General features: G+C 43.6%; 1 protein-coding gene across 1 annotated transcript in view; it reads left to right on the top strand.

Moving 5' to 3' along the window:
- CTNND2 (catenin delta 2) overlaps positions 1 to 18,044 on the top strand; it is a 554,610-nt gene that overhangs the window by 401,512 nt on the left and 135,054 nt on the right. The window contains exons 11-12 of the mRNA XM_025215651.1: positions 4,301 to 4,418; positions 12,540 to 12,725. Of these exons, the coding sequence (XP_025071436.1) occupies positions 4,301 to 4,418; positions 12,540 to 12,725 (304 nt within the window). The remainder of the gene's footprint in view (positions 1 to 4,300; positions 4,419 to 12,539; positions 12,726 to 18,044) is intronic.

Here is an 18,044-nt window from a genome sequence, read left to right as displayed (position 1 = left end):
ACATGATCTCATAATTTCAAGGTTTAACTATCCTTCCATTTTATTAGCAAGTTTGATCCATTGCTTGCAACTAGTTCAGAAATTTCCGAACTGTAAGAATGTGGCTGGGCACCTGGGGTGAATGCCACACACAGAGGCAGCAGCAACTTCCAGTTTCTGTAATCACAATCATGAAGGTGCAGCAAAAGCCAGGTTTTCCTCCCCACAATCCAGTTGGTGCTCTATTACCCCTGCCCGAGTTATACCACACTCCAGAATACAGCAATTTGATTACTCAGGGACTCAAGCTTCCATAGAATTGTACAAAATATGGTTTGTATCTTGTGTCCAGAATATGGAATCAGAATATGATCCATGCTCCTATTCACCCTGCTTTACACTCTGTATATTGTCTGCCCTCTACATTAAGCAGCTAATTCAGCTTCACTTTATGATAACTTTTTCGGGTGCTCTGGATGAAGCTGACCTTAGTTATAATCCAGACGGTCTTCCCTCTGAAGGGTTTTTGTGCTCATACACCACCTAGGCTAGGGACAGACATTACACATAAATTGGTTTAAGTGATCAGAAACTAGTTTAACTGGTAACAGAACAGATGTTCAGTGCACATAAATTTGAAAATGGCTGAAACCAGTTTGAGATCAACCTGGTTGAATGTAGTATCAGACTTAACTGATTTGGGTCAAACCAGTTTATGCAATGTCTGTCCCAGACCCCTTCCTGGTTTAAGCTAAACCAGAGTCCCACAGCATCCTGGCATACTCTCTGGACTGGGCAGGGCTCTCTGCTCCACAGCAGAGCTGGCCCTTCCCCTCTGCTCCCTGGCTGGAGCTTGGCAGAGACTGCACGCATCTGCCTGGATTCCCCTTGCTCCCTGCCCCCTTCCCTCACCACTCCCTGCTAAGCAGTGATTCCCCCCTTCTCTGCCTAACACAGACACCACTCAGCATTAGCTAGTATACCACATTCTGGCTATGGTCAGTGCTGTGGGAGACCAGTTCCTTCCTTGGAAAAGCTGTTTAAGAAGAGCTTGAACTAATAGAGAGACTTTGTTTTCTGATGGGCTGATAAACACTGAGTTAGGAGTGATAAACACTGTTATCAACTGCCTGCTGGGCTGCTCAGGGTTGGGGGCGGGGGGGACCCCTCCCTAATCAGAGCATCCCCAGGGGCCACGCCCCCTCAGCTCAGCACTGTGGAAGGGAAGGGAGGACTGTCGTAGTGCCTCCCCACCCCCCCACCCCCAGCTTCTAGCTTAAGCCAGTGCAGGCACATGACTGCATTTCTGGGATGTTGGTACAGTTACAAACCGGTTTAGCCTAGCCAGGTTAGACTAACCTGAAAAGATTGAATCAATTCAAGCTCAGGCTTGTTGAATGTCTGTCTTCAGCCCTAGTATTTAACTAGTAGATAATTAAGCTTTTGCTGTGGAACTAGCTCACCCCCAAAGTTTAGCTCATTTGATCTTCATCTGTTTTAAAAAGCACTAAAACCTGTTTTTCTTTTTCAGAAGTGTTTTTAAATTGATACTGCTCTTCTGGTTTAGTTATCTCTAATTTTGCTTAGGTTGGGGAGGGTGTGTTTCATAATTGTTGTCCAGTGGCCTGAGCACTTTTGCCAGCAGGGGTGCTTTATAAAATGTTTTAACTTATATGATATGATATGATATATGTTGTTGTGTACACACACACACACTGACATGTATATATTATATTATAAGTTACCTGGATTCAGAATTTCAAGGTGATTTGCCACAACCGCCACCCCACCAGCTGCTCTTGAATAGTTATATGATAGTCCTTGTTTTCATCTACATCTGACTAGGGAGCCACAACCTTTTCTTTCAGATTCAGACCTTGATACTGTTATCCCAGCTTTTGTTACCTTGAGAACAGAACACTGTAGTGTGCAATGTGGTTTCCCCTTAAAACTGTTGAGAGACTGAAGCTGGATCCAAATACAATAGAACCCCTACTTACACATATATTGTGTTCCTGAGAAACCTTGCATATTGCAAATTCACGCAAGTCAAGGTGAATTTTCCCATAGGAAATAACAGAAAAGTGAGGGGTTGCGCTCCTTGGACCTCACATTTATGACACCAAAGGCACCAAATGCAACCTTTTCAATCAATACTTTATTTATTATGTTACAAAAACGTATTGTAAACATATTTATTCATTTACATTATAAGTAAAATAATAAAAAAATACAAAGTGGACATGCAACAATCTTCAATTTATCCATCAATGGGGAGCCGAGTCTTCATCCAGGTCAAACACATAAAAAGATGATGGTGATATCTCTCCCCCAGAAGTGGCTGGCTCTCCCCCAGAATTGGAGTGCTGAGAGTGAGTTGATTGTGTTAAGATAGTGCTGTCCTGCTTTCTGAAGAACTTGTCCAAGGAAGACTGCACTGAGCAGCGCTGCTTCTCCCTGTAAAGCTCTGTGTAGCGGGCATTGGCTTCCTTCATCAGCCTGGCAACCTTAGCAGTTCTTTCACAATTGGGGTCATTTTCATCAAAGAAGGCTAGGTAACCATCCAAAAGTTTGAACGCATCAGCTATGCCTTTCATGTGAGAACTCAGGGGGAGGGCCTTTCATTTTCTTCCATGGGTTCTTCTTCTTCATGGCACTCCCTATCCAGCTCAAGAAGATCCTCATTTGAGAGTTCCACCCAATGGGAATTGAGCAGCTCAGCCACGTTTTCCTCATCGACCTGCTCAAAGCCCGCAGTCTTAGCCATCTCGATGATCTCATGCCTTGCATCACCGATAAATTCATCAGCAGTAAAGCCTCAGAAATCATTCACAACAGCAGGGCAGATGTTTTTCCAGACACCATTAAGGCACTTCTGTGTAACATCATTCCAGGCATCTCCAATGATGTCTATGGCCATCTTGATGTTAAAATGCCTTCCAAAATTTTTTGACGTTTGCCTTTTCTTTTGACTCTGTCAAGGGCCACCTGCCTGTTTATTGGAGAGCCAACCAGAAAGGATGGGTTACTGGATCATTGTTTGAAGATTATTTTTCCGGTCTGCTGCATTTGGAATTGAGTGCTTATTGTGACAGGCAAAATCTGCCTTTCAAAATTCTACTGCTTCTTTATAATGCTCAGTTAGTTATGAGACTCCAATCCTGCAGATGTTTTTTTCAGCATGCCCTCCCTCTCCCTACAGTCATAGGACTAGGAGAGGAATCTCAGCTTTTAAAACATAAAATTGGAAGGGTCATCTCATCCAACCCTCTGTGCACTTAATCCAAGTGAAGGTACTTGAGATGAAATGGCATGGGGCATTGACAGGGAACTAGTGGGAGAGGGGTGGTAAAGTTGCCACAACACTGGAATTCCTGCCCAGACCAAAGAAAAAGACATAAAAGCCCCTGCCTCATGATTATGATCCCTACCAGGTTCCAGTTTATGTAAATTGGTACAAATCCAAATTTCTTGTCAGGTGACATTGGTAAGAATATATTTTTGTATATGTGCATATACATATGTTATGCTAATCTGTGTTTAAAATACTAAGATTTGTCTGTGCATTAAGCCATGATGCTATTTGGTAAGTTTTGTTTTAGTTATATTTTTGTTAATATGTTCAGAAAGCCTTCAGGCTGAAATAACTAATAAATACAAATCATTATAATGAGTTCATGTTTTAAATTTCTCAGTAGAAAACAGCTTGTCAGTGAACAATTGCCCAAGGAGAAGATGGTTGCATTAATGTTCTCTCAAAATGAGAGCAAATGTAGCAAAACACTCTGTGAAATGAAAAAAATAGATGAGCATTACCATACCTAAGAAATGCCGGGAACATATTGCACTTTGATGGTGTTTTTTCTTCTGGGTTACACTGTTCAGGAGGACTAAGATCCCAAACTACTGATGCAGTGCTCAACTCTGAACAGACTCTTCTAGGGGTTTGTGAAACCTCTAAACGTCTCGGCTCAATTTTTATTTTAAAAAATGTTTTAAACCACTTTTCTGCAAAATAAAATGAAATACCTCCTACTCTCATGAGAGAAAACAATCCTGCAAATTTTAGGAGGCTTAGATGTTCTCCCAGCTATAAAATTTTCTGCAATGATCTTCTGATTCCAGTTTGTTCCCTTCTTTGTTATGTTTTCTGTGCTCTTCAGACCCTTCCCTATTACTCATACATCTGAATTAGTGAGGTAGACAGTGTAAGAACAAAATAACAAAATTGTTTCAAACTAGTATTAATTATGAGACTGTTTTGCTACAGAATATGAATGGTAAAGTTGGGAAGATAGTGACCCTTACTGTTGTCTTACAGGAATGTCAGCTCTGCTGGAGAGGAGGCCCGCAGGAGAATGAGGGAGTGTGATGGACTTACTGATGCATTGCTGTATGTGATTCAGTCTGCTCTGGGGAGCAGTGAAATTGATAGCAAGGTTTGTCATCTTTGTCTTTTCAGAAATGGAAAAGCCAGGTACTAAAGATACGTCAGGAATAAAAAGAAAAAAAAAAGGCTTGGGGGGGATGTAATATTGCCACAGAGCTAAATATGCTCGTTAATCACTTCACTTTTAACTTTCTATATATTGGGCTGAGTTTCTTTATACTAGGTATGGCTGCCCTGGAATTCTGTTTTTATTTGAAATGTGTAGAGTTTGTTTTGTTTTGTTTTGTTTTCTTTCTTTCTCTCTCTCTCTCTGTTTTTTTGGTAAATGATTAGAAAACAAAATAGTTGATAACAGTGATTTGAGAGAGGCACACATGTTGATGTTCATGCTTTCCCACATTGCTCTGCCAGTTAATCATAAAAGTGATTGTCCATTCTAGTGTCACTCCAGTTATGAGCTACAGCTAATAGCTATATGGAGGTTCAAAATGTGTGTAGTGAAGAACTATAGCAGTTGCTACTATAAATGGAGCATTGCAAATCAGTATAAAGATACCTATGGTCATGTGTAGATGGCATAAGGCATGTGTGCACAACACTTTAAAGTGGGCTAAATGCTTTTGCATGACTTTAATGGTGTTGGTGTTTGCACTCCTCTGTAGCGTATTGTGCATTAATTCCATCCACTGTAGGAAATTCGGTGGTGTAAGGTGCCTTAAATGACTTAGAGCGCAACAGACTAAAATTCCTTTGAGGGAATTTTAGTTTGCTGCCCCTACAGCTGCAGAGCAAAGCACCAGGCTCCATGCAGCTCCATGGCTCTGCAGGAAGCCCTGCAGGCAGCCTGGCAGCAGCCCGGGAAAGCAGGCTCCACCCAAGAAAAGTGGCGAGCCTGATCTCCTCCCTTCCCCCTCCCCACAGCCTGCTTGCCTGCCTGAGCTGTGTTGGGGCCTGGTGCTTCCCTCTGTGGCTGCGGTGCCCCCCAGGACTGCCCAAGCCAGGTGCCTGCCGGTGGGTGCCGCCTAGGGCTGCTGCCATGGAGGGAAGCACTGCCCCCCACCTGCAGCCCAGGGACCACTCCTCCCACTGGCAGCTCACCCACCCCTCCCCACGAGAGAGGCAGGTAAGTCAGTGGGTTGTGTGCACAGCATGGGAATTTAATCAGCCTTAAATTGAAGCGGTGTTTTTTAAACCCTATGTCATTTCCTAGTCTAAGTAGACAGTAGAATTGTGGTTACCTGTATATGATAAATATTTGTTAATGATATGTTCTATTAACAACAACTACTGTGGGTTAACATAAGACTTTCTGTTTTATTTTAGAATATACAGTAACAAGGGTATGAGTTTCTTAGATGAAAAGCAGCCCTTAATAATTAAAGGATCTCCAAATATTTACAAATTGAAGGCTTTATCATTGTCAAGTCAGTATTACAGCAGGGAAGAAAGTGGTTCATATTCCTAGATATGAAGCTTTTTAATTTTCCATGTCTTCAGAGATAGTTACTATCCATGACTTAAGCACAAGCATTAGCACAGATATGCCAGTTTTACTTGACAATTTTTTCAAATACATTTCACAGTAAGGGCATGCTGCAAAGTGCTTATAACAAGACCTCTATAATTTTCAGGTTCTTAGCCTCAACAAAAGGGGAGGGGCTTTCCTGTAGAATTACTAGATGCACAGAATATTTAAAAGAAATCATGTTCCACACAGACTTTTATTCATGTCACCCTGATGGGAATCGCTTACAGAAAGATAATGTATAATGTGAAAATCTACAATTAATTATCCATTAGTAGAGGCTTTATTGGCAGTAATTAGTGAAAGAAGCCCAGTCTACCAGGCATGCAGCATAGTCTGGAACAGTCTTCAGAGAAAATCCGGCTGCTGTCATGTTGCCAGCAATTCCCAACCCTTTCCTGCTGTGTCCTGCAGCACTTAACCTGGGATGATGGGGGTATTTTTAACTTCATTTTTTGGAAAGGAGTTGAATCAGGGGTGTTTCAAAGCTCTCTGATTCAGCCTGTGTAACAGAAAGTAAAAGTTAGGGGGTTTCAATGAGACACAGTGTTAGGAGAAGTAAGAGAGAATACAGAAGGGGAGGAAGTCTGTCATTTGTAGACTCCTTTTCATAGCTCAGATACTGATTTTTCAGCATTTTCTTTACAGGTGACTGAACAGGTGTCAGATTGTTTACTGTTAAAAGGGCTAAATAAGGAGCACAGTAAACTCCCATTTTTGTCTCTTATTGAAAATGGGGTCTACTCTATTTAGAGCAGGGGTGGGCAAAATATGGCCAGCGGGCCAGATCCAGCTTGCAGCGGGTCCCTCAGTTGTGCCTGGCCCAGGCACAGTCCACCTGTAGCACATCCTACCAACCCCTGGGCATGCAGCAGGGCTGGGGCAGCTCCACAGCTGGACTGCCTTTGTAGGTAACCCAGGTTGCAGGTGGCTTCTTCCAGCTGCTGCTGGCCCCAGGCTTGTGGTACTGGCGGGGACCTGAGCTGCACAGCCCTGACCCCATGCGCCCCATGCCTGCTCCAGGCTCACCTGCCCAGGCTCAGCAGAGGTAGCATAAGACAGAGGGTGTTGCTCAGTGGAAGGGGAAAGTGGCCCTGGCCTCTTCCCCTCCTGCTGCCAGCAGTTTCCTGCTGTCACTGCCATCTCTGGGCTGCCCTACACGTCAGTGGTGGCAATGCAGAGTAGACACAGAGCAGTCATGTGTGGATTCCAGGTGGCTTCAGCAGGGAAATGCCAACAGTGGGAGGGGGATGGCTGCTTTTCCCCCTTCTATAGCAGGGGAACGCTGCCACTGCTGAGCCTGGATGGGCAAACCCAGAGCAGGTGCAGGGTGCATGGGGTCAGGGATGTGCAGTGTGGGTCCCCACTGTTACTGTGGGCTGGGACTGACAGTGGCAGCTGAAGGAACCACCCCTGCCTGGGCTGCCTAGAAAGGCAGTCAAGCTGCAAAGCTGCTCCAGCCCTGCTGTGTGCCCAGGGGGTGGCAGGACATGCCATGGGTGAGCAGCATGGGGCAGGCCAGGTCAGGGCTGTGCCCAGTTCCCAGTGATCTGCTCCAGTGGGGTTGAGTCCAGAGTAGGCGTAGGGTGGGACTGGGGCTTTGCACTGCTGATAGTGGCAGGGAGGTGCTGCAGGGAGCACGGGCTCTGGGCTGTTGTGGGGTAGGGGTGGAGGCAGGTGCTGAATAGCTCAAGGCAGTGCACGCAAGGGGCTCCCATGCACACCCTACTATACCCACAACCACACCTTCTGCCACAAATAGTCACACACCCCACAAATACCGCACCCACCCACACCTTCCCCCTCTCAAACTCCACATGCACACACCCGTGTGCCCCTCGGGAGAACCCCACTCACTGGTACATGCACACACCCTGCTACACATTCACCAAAATCCCCCCATGGACACCCCACACACATCTCCATACACCCCATACCAACACACACACATATCCACACATCTCCACATACACTCCCCCCCATACCCACCCACCCTCCCTCACACACATACATCCATACACACACCCACAGCCCCCCATAAACCCCATACTCACCCCTCCATACGCCCCACCCCTCCACATTCCCCTAAAATATACAAGAGTAAGACCTAATTTTCAACTATTATGCTGTCGCCACTCAAACACACACAAACCAGGACAAAAATATTTAAAAAAAATAAAATTAATGTATGTTATTGTCAATGTTTGATTTTTAGCATACAATTTGTATTTTTTTCCAGTTCCAAGATGGCAAAACCCCTTACCAGAAGGAGTACTTCTGGGGTTAGGGGGCGGGACTTGTGGTGGAAAAGGTCAGGGATTAGGGAGTGGGGCTTCCAGGCCCAAGATGGCAACCAGAGGGCAGGGCAAGTGTCAAGGGGTGGGGCTGCCCTTGTGTCCCTTGACAGCTTGCCAAAGCTTGTTAAACAGCGCTCTACTGGAAATAATTACCCACCCCTGATTTCTTTATGACATACTGCAACCATAAGCACAGTGAGGTGAGCAAACAACAAGAGAATGGTTAGGTTAACCTGTTAGCCTCATTTTATTTTCCTCTGGGAGAAAGCTTTTGTCTAGCTAAATGCAAAAATGAATTCTTTGTGCTTCATGAATAACAACTTACACTCCAAAGCAAGGACGAATGATTTAAATCACTCAATATTTTTGCAACATTTCTTTAAAAAATGTGTGCTATTGGACATTTTAGATTATAACTTACTGATCATAATTGCTTTTTATTAAATGCCACTATCAGCAACGTATTCTGAAAGCTAAAAAGAAGAAAAAAAATTAAGGCCCTCATCTTCCAAACATGTAAATACAAAAACTTATTTACATGAGTAGTCCTAGCAACTTTCACAGAATTAGTCATGTTCTCTAAGTGAAACAGATCCATAAAGTATTTAATGCATTAGAGGGCTAACATTTAGATTTGCTGCTAAAAGCTTGTAATGTTAAAATCTTTGTTACTTCAAACTAAATTGATGAAGAGTTAAAAATAGAGAATTGTTTATGCTTTCAGTACATCAGCAAAGTTGCTGTGAGCACGTTTTATGCCTACATTCCAACTTTTTTTGTGTGCAAAATTAGAGCTGTAGAATTAAATTCCTGCATCTGTATTTTGGCAAGTAGCATTAGAAATTTCTAAATAATCTATATGACAAAGGAGCAAGGGTTTAATAGATTCCACACTGCAAAGCCTTGAGGAGGAATCCATTTCTGTTTTCTTGGCTTATGGAAGTTCTCTTTATTGGAAAATGGAGTTGGTTGTAAATATGCTAAAAGGTATTTGCCAGTTTGTTGTATGAGTTTGTGTTGTGTTCTCAATAAAAATGTAAATAAGAATGTGGGCTTGCCTTTTTCAAGCACACATGAAAATCTGGAGTGTAAAAATTTTCATTAGAAAATCTAAATGATACTAAAAATTAGAAAACAAATTAACAAATACAAAACATCTACTAAAAAGTTATGACTATAGAGCAAAAGTAAAAAATTATCAACATATACATAAAAATAGAATGACATTTCATAAAAATTACACCCCAGGGAATTATGCGCAGAAAAATTCAAAATGATGCACTGAGTCCTGGGGGTTGCATGTGGTGGCATGGAGCCAGCTTAGCCTTGCCCACTTATGCATGCCTTAGGGCCATACCAGATCGGCTCTGTGCCAGCACATAAGGCTTGCAACACTGCAAGAAGGAGCCATGTACCATTGGGCCAGCTGGACTCTGTGCCTCCATGTGGGACTTCCACCACTGCTGCAGGAAGCTGCATGTGGAAGCACAGAGTCACAAGCCATCAGACTGGCTAGAATGCTGCTAGAGTGCTGGAAGCCCCACATGCTGGCACAGAGCCAGCCTGGTCTGAGTCAAAGGTGCACACCATTGGGCTGGCCAGGCCAGCTTCATGCTGCCAGGTGCAGTCTCCAGGACTCAGCTGAAGCCGCGTGCAGCTGGGAGGCTCTTCCATGATGCGGCCCTGAGGTCCCACTGCCAGCAGCAGCAGGGACTGTGCACCATGCGGGGGGGAGGGGGTATGGTGGGGGAGCCCACACCCACCCTCAAAGCCCACACACACACTCACACCCACCTAAAAACCCCATACTTACCCATCGTCCTGCAGACAGGAGCTCCCGACTCACCAGTTGTCCAGTCATGCACCACCACGCTTGGTGCCCCCACATGGGATTCCCAGCTGAAGTGCTGGGAGCCTCCCAAAGGTGGAGGCACAGAGCCTGCCCCTATTAAGTTATGCAAAATGATGCAGTTATGCATGGTCATCCGTGGGCGCATAATCGCATAATTCCCTGGCTTGTAAAAATCACAGAGAAGTAGGGCTGGAAGAAACCTCCATAGGTAGGGACCTACTGAATTCATGGTGGAAGTGGGCTGTGCAGTAGCTTCTTTAATCTTGCAAGCTCCCCCTCCTTGCTGCGGGTCCCAGGTGGCCCTGCTACTTGCTGCCGACCAGTTGGGAGGCAAAAACGGCACCATATTTAAAATCACAGTATTCACCTCCCTGTGATCAGAAGTGAGCAGTGGAGCCCCTCCACCAATTGGCAGGGGTTGGGCAGGAGGTGCAGGGGAACCTGTAAAATTAAAGGAGCTGCCACGCAACCAACTTCCACCATGAATTTGATAGGTCCCTATCCATAGGTCATCTAGTCCAACCCCCTGTCTGAGGTAGGATTGTCCCTAAATAGATTTTAGAAAAGATGTATGTAAAGCTTTACTTCTAAAACTATTTTAGATTGTTATTTTTTGTCTGCTTGGTGCCAAAAAGAGTAAACGTAACATCAGCAGAGCTCACAAGGTTGAATCTGAAAGGGAAAGTAAAGCACATTTACTAAAAAGTACATAAATTATTCTGAAGGTTTCAAATGGATAAATTTAAAATTACAACTATATAGTTGAAGGAGATTTCAAGGGATTCTGCTTCCTAAGAATTGGGTTCAGTGTCTCCTCCAGAATCTCTGAGTCTCCTCCGGAAGCTGATATTACCCCAAACTGTTAGGAACAAATGCATGCTAGGTGCAAGTTGATATATACAATATATATATATTATGATATATACGATATATATATTATGGCATTGTAACTGTTTACAAGACTTATTTACAGCACTGCTGAATACAACACTTAAAGTGGAATGGAAGCTGCAGTTCCATCATGTTTGGGATTAACTAGACTATGTGCTAGACAAAAAAATTGTGACTTCTGTCTTTCTGATGATTTCTGTTCATTGTGCTGTTGCCTCATCCTTCCAACCTTCTCCCATCCCTGCCCTCCATTCCCCATTTGTCTGTTTTTTCCACTGTCATGTCCTACCTGTAGAGACCTACCTAAATTGTGGCAGAAGTTTGCAGCTCAGTGGCACCTATAATCTTTTCGCCATGCACCATCCCACCCTTGCCAGTGAGTGGCCAAGAGGCAATTAATGTGTCTTGGCCACTTAGCAGTGTGGGGAAGAGGATGTGCAGAGAAAAGAGCTATATTAAAAACAGTGCTGCACTTCAAACTTCTGCCATGATTTAAGTAGGTCCCTACCAATCTGTCATAGGGCCGTCTGAGGCAGAGGTTGTTGTCCGTCACTATTTCTCTGTGCCATACCTAACAAAATACAGCCCTGTTTCTTAATTTGGGCTTCTGAGTGTACTGTAATACAAATAATACTAATTATGATGATTAATTCACTGGGTTCACTATGAGTAATTTCTTCCTTCAAAGGCCTCTGAGCAAGAGTAGTTGTTTTGCCCCCAATATGCCAGCCTGATAGCTGGAAGTAGATTCAGAAATCTTACCTTCCACGAAAAGGATGAGTCAAAGACCTGTAGAACCTCAACATCACTTTTCCAAAGCCCCTTTATGTGGCAATGTGTAATAGCACCCTGAGTGAAGCTACATAAGTGATATCCATCCTTTGCATGTGCAAGTCCTCACTCAGTGAAATCATGTATTTTCCAAAATGCAGGACATCTCTGGGGAGGTAGGCTGGATTTTGGACTGTCAAAATAATTTTTCATTTAGAGATACATTTAAAAAGCATTTCAATTTCTCTTCCAGATAAAATAGTTTACCTATGCTTTTGATCTCTCAAAACATAAAGAATGTATCCTTCTCCACAGTCCAAAGCAGACTTATTTTAGCTAAAGTTTCCATGCCATGCTTTTCTGCACTTGGCCTTACTCCAGTTCTAGGTACCTGCCAGGACCAATCTGAGATGGGCCAAAAACACTTAAGATGTTCATCCTCACTGCAGATGCCAGAGGCATGGACAGGTTATCAGCATATTGCATTCTGAGCAAGAGCAGTTTGCATTCTGTGCTTGTTTGAGTCCTGTTTACAATATTTTTTTGCCTCTGCTCCTCTCTCTCACTTGCTTCATTGTGACACTCAGCAACAACTTTATTAAAAAAGATGGTTTAGAGTTCCACTTCTTCCATAAAAAGTAGTGTTACAATCCTGCCAAGTTTGCTAAAAGGTTTAAATGGTGGTTGTCTGGGGAGAGCTTAGAAAGAAGCAGAAAAAAAATACCTTTGGACAAATGCAAGCGCAAAGATTGATTACTTTAGTTTCTTCAATATACAGTTACCAAGGGAGAGCTTTTTAACCTTTCTCTCTTTGTTGTTCATTCTCCTTTTTAGACCGTTGAAAACTGTGTGTGCATTTTGAGGAACCTCTCATACAGGCTCGCTGCAGAAACATCTCAGGGACAGCAGATGGGAACAGATGAACTTGATGGATTACTGTGTGGTGATGCCAATGGCAAGGATGCAGAGAGTTCTGGGTGTTGGGGCAAGAAGAAGAAGAAAAAGAAATCCCAAGATCAGGTATGGAAGTGACTTGCAGCTGCCTGCAATTAGTATAAGTGTCTATCACTGATGCTTAGTATTAACTTTTATTGGATCAACTATATTACCAACAAACCTTTGATTCCCTGGAACATGACAGCTACAAAAATACTACAGCTCTACTGTCACTTATGTACAAAGACTTAATGTTATATATTTGTGAGCATGCAATACCTAATCTATAGCAAGGTTGCCTCAAATAATTTAGTGAGTTTTTCAAGCAGAGAATGGTTATGCAATAGTCACAGGTTGTGCATTTTCTTTAATAAATTGCACATTTACATAGTAACATCTGGACACTATAGTAATGGGGATATTATGAATAGCTGAATACAGTAGACTGCTTTGTAATCAATAATACATTATTTATTATTAAATGTGAAACTCTTGAAGTTCCAATATAATTTTCACCTTCTTTAAAACCATTTGGCACTGCCAGGCCTACGTAAAGGGGCCTCAATGTAACTGAAAATCCAGTTCATATATGTGGGTTTGGAGGGTTCTGTGGGCACAAGTTCTTTGTTGAAGAGAAGATTTCAGTTAGATACTCATTTATTCCACCACTTCCAGAAAGATCTGCCCTACAACTACCACAGCTTACAACCGATAAACCAGTTTTGTAAGGATATTTTCCTGAAACTGCTAGGCAACTTCCAGTAATATTATAATTACTTCTGTTTTCTGTTTGCAGTACTGCTGAATCTATGAGCAGGGACCAGAGGGGTAGGAAGAATACATTATTATCTGCCCCTCCACATCCTTAAGCTTTTATCCTAAATACAGATGTTCAAAGAAGCCTGAGGCGGAAGTGTTTTAAGTTTTACGCTTTACTCTAAGCACACCCTAGGTTAAATCAGGAGGGAACAGAACACATGTTCACCCCTTGGTTGTGGGGGGGTTTACAGGGCACCCACGCTGCCTGCACTGGCCAAGGCCAGAAGGTTAGAGGCAGACCTTCATGTGTCCCAGCAGGCTGCTGGAGAATGCCAAGCCCATGGAGAGCTGAGTGCAGCCCCAGCCCCCTGCCAGCAGCTGCCTGTCAGCTGTGGTGGGGTGGGGTGAGGTGGGGTGGGGTGTGGGAGCAGAGGCCCCTGCCATGTCCCCCAGACTCAAGCCAGCACAGATGGGGGCCCATATGGTGGGAGCTTCCATTCCCCCCAACATGCTGCCCAGCCTGGCTGACAGCCATAGGCAGGAAGCAAGGCTGCAAGTTGTGCCAGATCTCAGCCATGCTGAGCAGTGTGGGGGGAATGGAGGCCACCACTGCACAGACCCTCCTCAACTGTGCTGGCTGGAGACTTGGGGTCTCAGCCTTGCCTGCAGCCACTGCAGGCGCCTCTTGCCCCTGTGGGAGAGTGGGGAGCTGCACCCTGCTGCAGCCCCCACTTGCCTGCTTCCCTGCCCTCCCACTCTGATCTTGGCAGGCTCCTCTGCTCCCCTCCCAGTTCACCAGGCCAGCTGAAGAGCTGGGTTGGGTAGTCCAGAAGGCATCTCCAGGAGAAGCCTCCACTCCACCCACCAAGTGATGCTGTAGCTGCCACCACTGCTGCTACACTCAACACCATTCCCAAGCAGCCTGGAGTCTTGTTCACACAGCAGCAGCAACGACAGGTCAGGAGCAGCAGCAGCCATCACACCCAGCCCAGCTCCCCAGCCAAGGGCTCCCTCCAACTCCTCTTTGCTGTTGCTGCTTGGACATATCATGGGAAATTAATAAATAAATCACTTTACCCAGTGACAGAGAGGAACTGGCAGCAGTGGCAGCAGCATGATTAGATCCAGCCCACCTAGCCTGAGCGCTTAATCTCAGCAGGTGAAGTACTCGGCCCAGGTGAAGGGAGGGAGGAAGGAAGCTGAGACTTCTGCTTAGTCCTGCTGCTGCCTGGGAGAAGGGCTTTGGGGAATGAAGGGGGAAGCTCAACATCAGGCCCAGCATCTGCTTCAGGTTCCATCCCCCCACATGCAGCCTCCACCTGCTGCTGCTACTATTTGGACTGTACACTGTGCAGTGAGTCTCACCCAGACACACACATGAACGCGCGCACACACCCATCCTGGGGTGTGCATGCAGGGTGCAGCTGGGTGCCCCCCCAATCACACTGACAGCCCAGCCCACAGTGCCCACACACTGCTGGCATGGGAGGGGCATGGATACACACACACACACACACTGATTACCCTCCAGCCCACTAGCACTGTGACCCTGTACACCCAGCCCACCCCCCCGCTCTTCAGCACTGCGCTCACTCCTCAGGGCACCTAATGGACATGCGTGTGTGTGTATGTGTTGGCAGGGGGGATGCTTGTTCTTGCTATTATAACTAAGCCTCCCCCACACTGTGCAGCTGCCACTAACAGCTATGAGAGCCTGCTCAGCCAGAGCAGACAACAATGGGCCAAAGCTAGCGTGCCGCCCTGTGAGGGGGAGTTAGCAGGGACCTGCAAAGCAGCCTAGGAGGCCAAGGGAACGTGACCTAACTTGAGTCTCTAGAGGGTCTGGTACAGAATTTTGATAGACTTGTCTAACCTAAATTGATAAAGTCTGATGCTACATCCATCCAAGTCTAAGACTGGGTTCTGCCATTTTTAAACCAGTCTATGTGCGCCAAACGTCTGTACTGTTGTGGTTTTCAGTCACTTATACTGGTTTGTGTGTATACCTGGCTTTAGTTGTGGAAGTGGTAGGTGCAGGACTGGCACATCACTTTACAGCATAGTTCCTGAGAGCAAAAGTTTGAAGGCTGTCCTTCAAAGATCTTCTGTCCAATTGATTATAGTCTCCTGTCTGTACTTATTTTATCTGAAATGAGTTGTAATTCAGGAATAAATGGTCCACGTAGTGCATGAGGATAGCTGTTGGAAGTAGGTAAGCACTTACATCTTTGCACACTCTGTTAAAAGATAACCTCTAAATGCTGAGAGAATACAAAAAGAACTGTGCTTAAACAGGGGATCAAACTGGGAAAAGTCTCCAGTTCATTTCAACATAGTTTAACAAACAACATTATTGACACATGATTAAAAAGAGGTGTTGGTCATTCATTTTGCCTATATTATTTAAGTTGCTGCCATTTATGTTTTAATTAGTTAAATTTAAAATGTGTTTATCTTATCTCCTGCTTTTTCTTCATTGAATTTCCCTCGAGAATACATTACATGTCTGTAAATGTGAAAAGAGCTGACAGAATGCTATTACTGTAAAGCTCTTTTCATATTCCTTGTGCTTAAAGTTGCTGCTGGACACTGTAGTGATACAGTACAAATGCTTAGTGGAATATGAAATTTTAAAAACTATGTATGATGGTTTCAGGCAGTTTCTTTCACCTCCCTTTCAGAATGGTCCTACCTGCTTTAACCACTTATTCAAGTTTTAAAAGGTCCAGTACAGAACACATTACAGTAAAATTGAGTTCGTCACACAATATAATTGTTTTAAAAAGTAAATTATTTAAATGGAGGCTATAAAGGTAAGTCATACTGATGTGCAGTAACTCAGAAACATTAACAGTCCATATTCTTTACTATTTTTACTATCTGATGGATCAAGTTCAGACATTAGGAAACAGCAAAAGAAAAGTCTAATGGCAGAGTTCTAAATTCACTTGCACAGTTGCAGTACAGTACTGTAATAAACAACTTTTTTTAGTATTGTCATTTGTCAGGGGTTTTCTTCTCTGTGCTATAGTATATTGTAGTAAAAATTACAACACATGAAAATACAGGTGATGTGAGTCACCTGATACCATCTACATTCTATAGCAGTTTTATTCAGACTAAGCAGCATTCTTGTCTGACAGTTGTATGTGGTGAAAGTATGTTTTGATACTGTACAAAAAATCTTACTGTTCTTCCACTCATGCCATTCCTGAATGGCTTAAACACTGTAAATTAAGGATGAAGTAAAAAGCCTTAGTTTTAAACTTCCTGCCCTATGTGACCTTCTGAGGTCCCTTCCGGGTCTACTTTTCTATGATTTTGGCATTAGAAAGACAGAGGTGAACCTCTTATCATTTTAGCATGGGTTTGTGTGCTTTATTTCCTTTGGCCTCCTTAAGAAAGAGTTAAACCCCACAGAAGAGTAATCCAGAAAAAACTATAATCTGCACAGAGAGCTGCCTAGAGTTAGCCAATAGGAAATGTTAAGCACAAGAGTATATCCAAACTGCAGGCCTTCTTTAGAAGCTAGGCATCAGAGTCAGGGCTGCTGCAAGGGAGTTGCCTCCATTGACATGGGATATAGAACCCAGAGGTCTCTCCTGAAGAAAAGGGACCTAGCGTATGTCAAAAAATGTTTATACTGGGCTGGGGATTTCAGAATTATTTTAGTGACTTAGAAGCACAGGTCCTACTGAAAGGCAACAAAATTTAAACCAGTAGGTACCTTAGGCAGTTTTGAAAATCCCTCCTGACATGCAGTGCAATGTGACTTTTGCACACAGGTTAACTAGAAAGCTCATACTTCAGACTTTTAGTTGTTGACTTCCTTTGCGTATGACTGTAAGTATATGTAAATCCTTTGCATTCCTGTACTAATGGAACCACAAAGTTGCAACCCCATTTACAGGGGTGAAATTTTGTCCTTTTACATCACCAGTAAATTTGACCTACAGCCCGTAACAGTGTATTCTAACTCTGTATTATTCTTATTGTAAGAACTCAAGAAAGAAACTGAAAATTCAGTTTAATACCATGATTTTTTTTCACAGTAGTCCAACTTACAATGCCTGGTAAGTACATAGGTTTCAAATAGGCATCTCAATGTCATATTATATCTCAAGCCAAAGACTTTATTGCAAATATAAGGAGAAGTTATATTTGTATTGAATTGAGATGGAAAATTCAATATGATGTTGTGGCTACTAACCTTTCATATGCCCAGAGCTCCAGTTTTATTTATTTATAGTATATTTCTTTTTCATCTGAAAGAATCTTAAATGCTGTGCAGACACTCAACTGCTGTACATTGGTGTAACTCCATGAGTATCAAATAATTTCAAAAGCACTGTGATTTCAGTGGAGTTACAACCATTTGCTAACGACTTGGCTCACTGAATACACGTCTTGGCTCACTGAATACATATCAAGAGAGAGCTGACTTCACTTGTTTTTAAAACAGCATCTATTTTGCATCATCAACAGTAAAGCAACAGGATTTAGGAAAAGAAATAGAATACAAATTAGAATGTGGATAAAATAGGAAGTCTATCGTGACATCTCTATTATGAGAATGGTACATAATCAGGACCTTCATTTTATATTGTAGAACTTCTTAATGGTAATGTCACATTGCATGATGGG

This window comes from Alligator sinensis, unplaced genomic scaffold (genome assembly GCF_000455745.1).
Source record: "Alligator sinensis unplaced genomic scaffold, ASM45574v1 scaffold82_1, whole genome shotgun sequence".
NCBI classification, from domain to species: Eukaryota; Metazoa; Chordata; order Crocodylia; family Alligatoridae; genus Alligator; species Alligator sinensis.
This window is presented reverse-complemented; position numbering and strand designations above follow the sequence as displayed.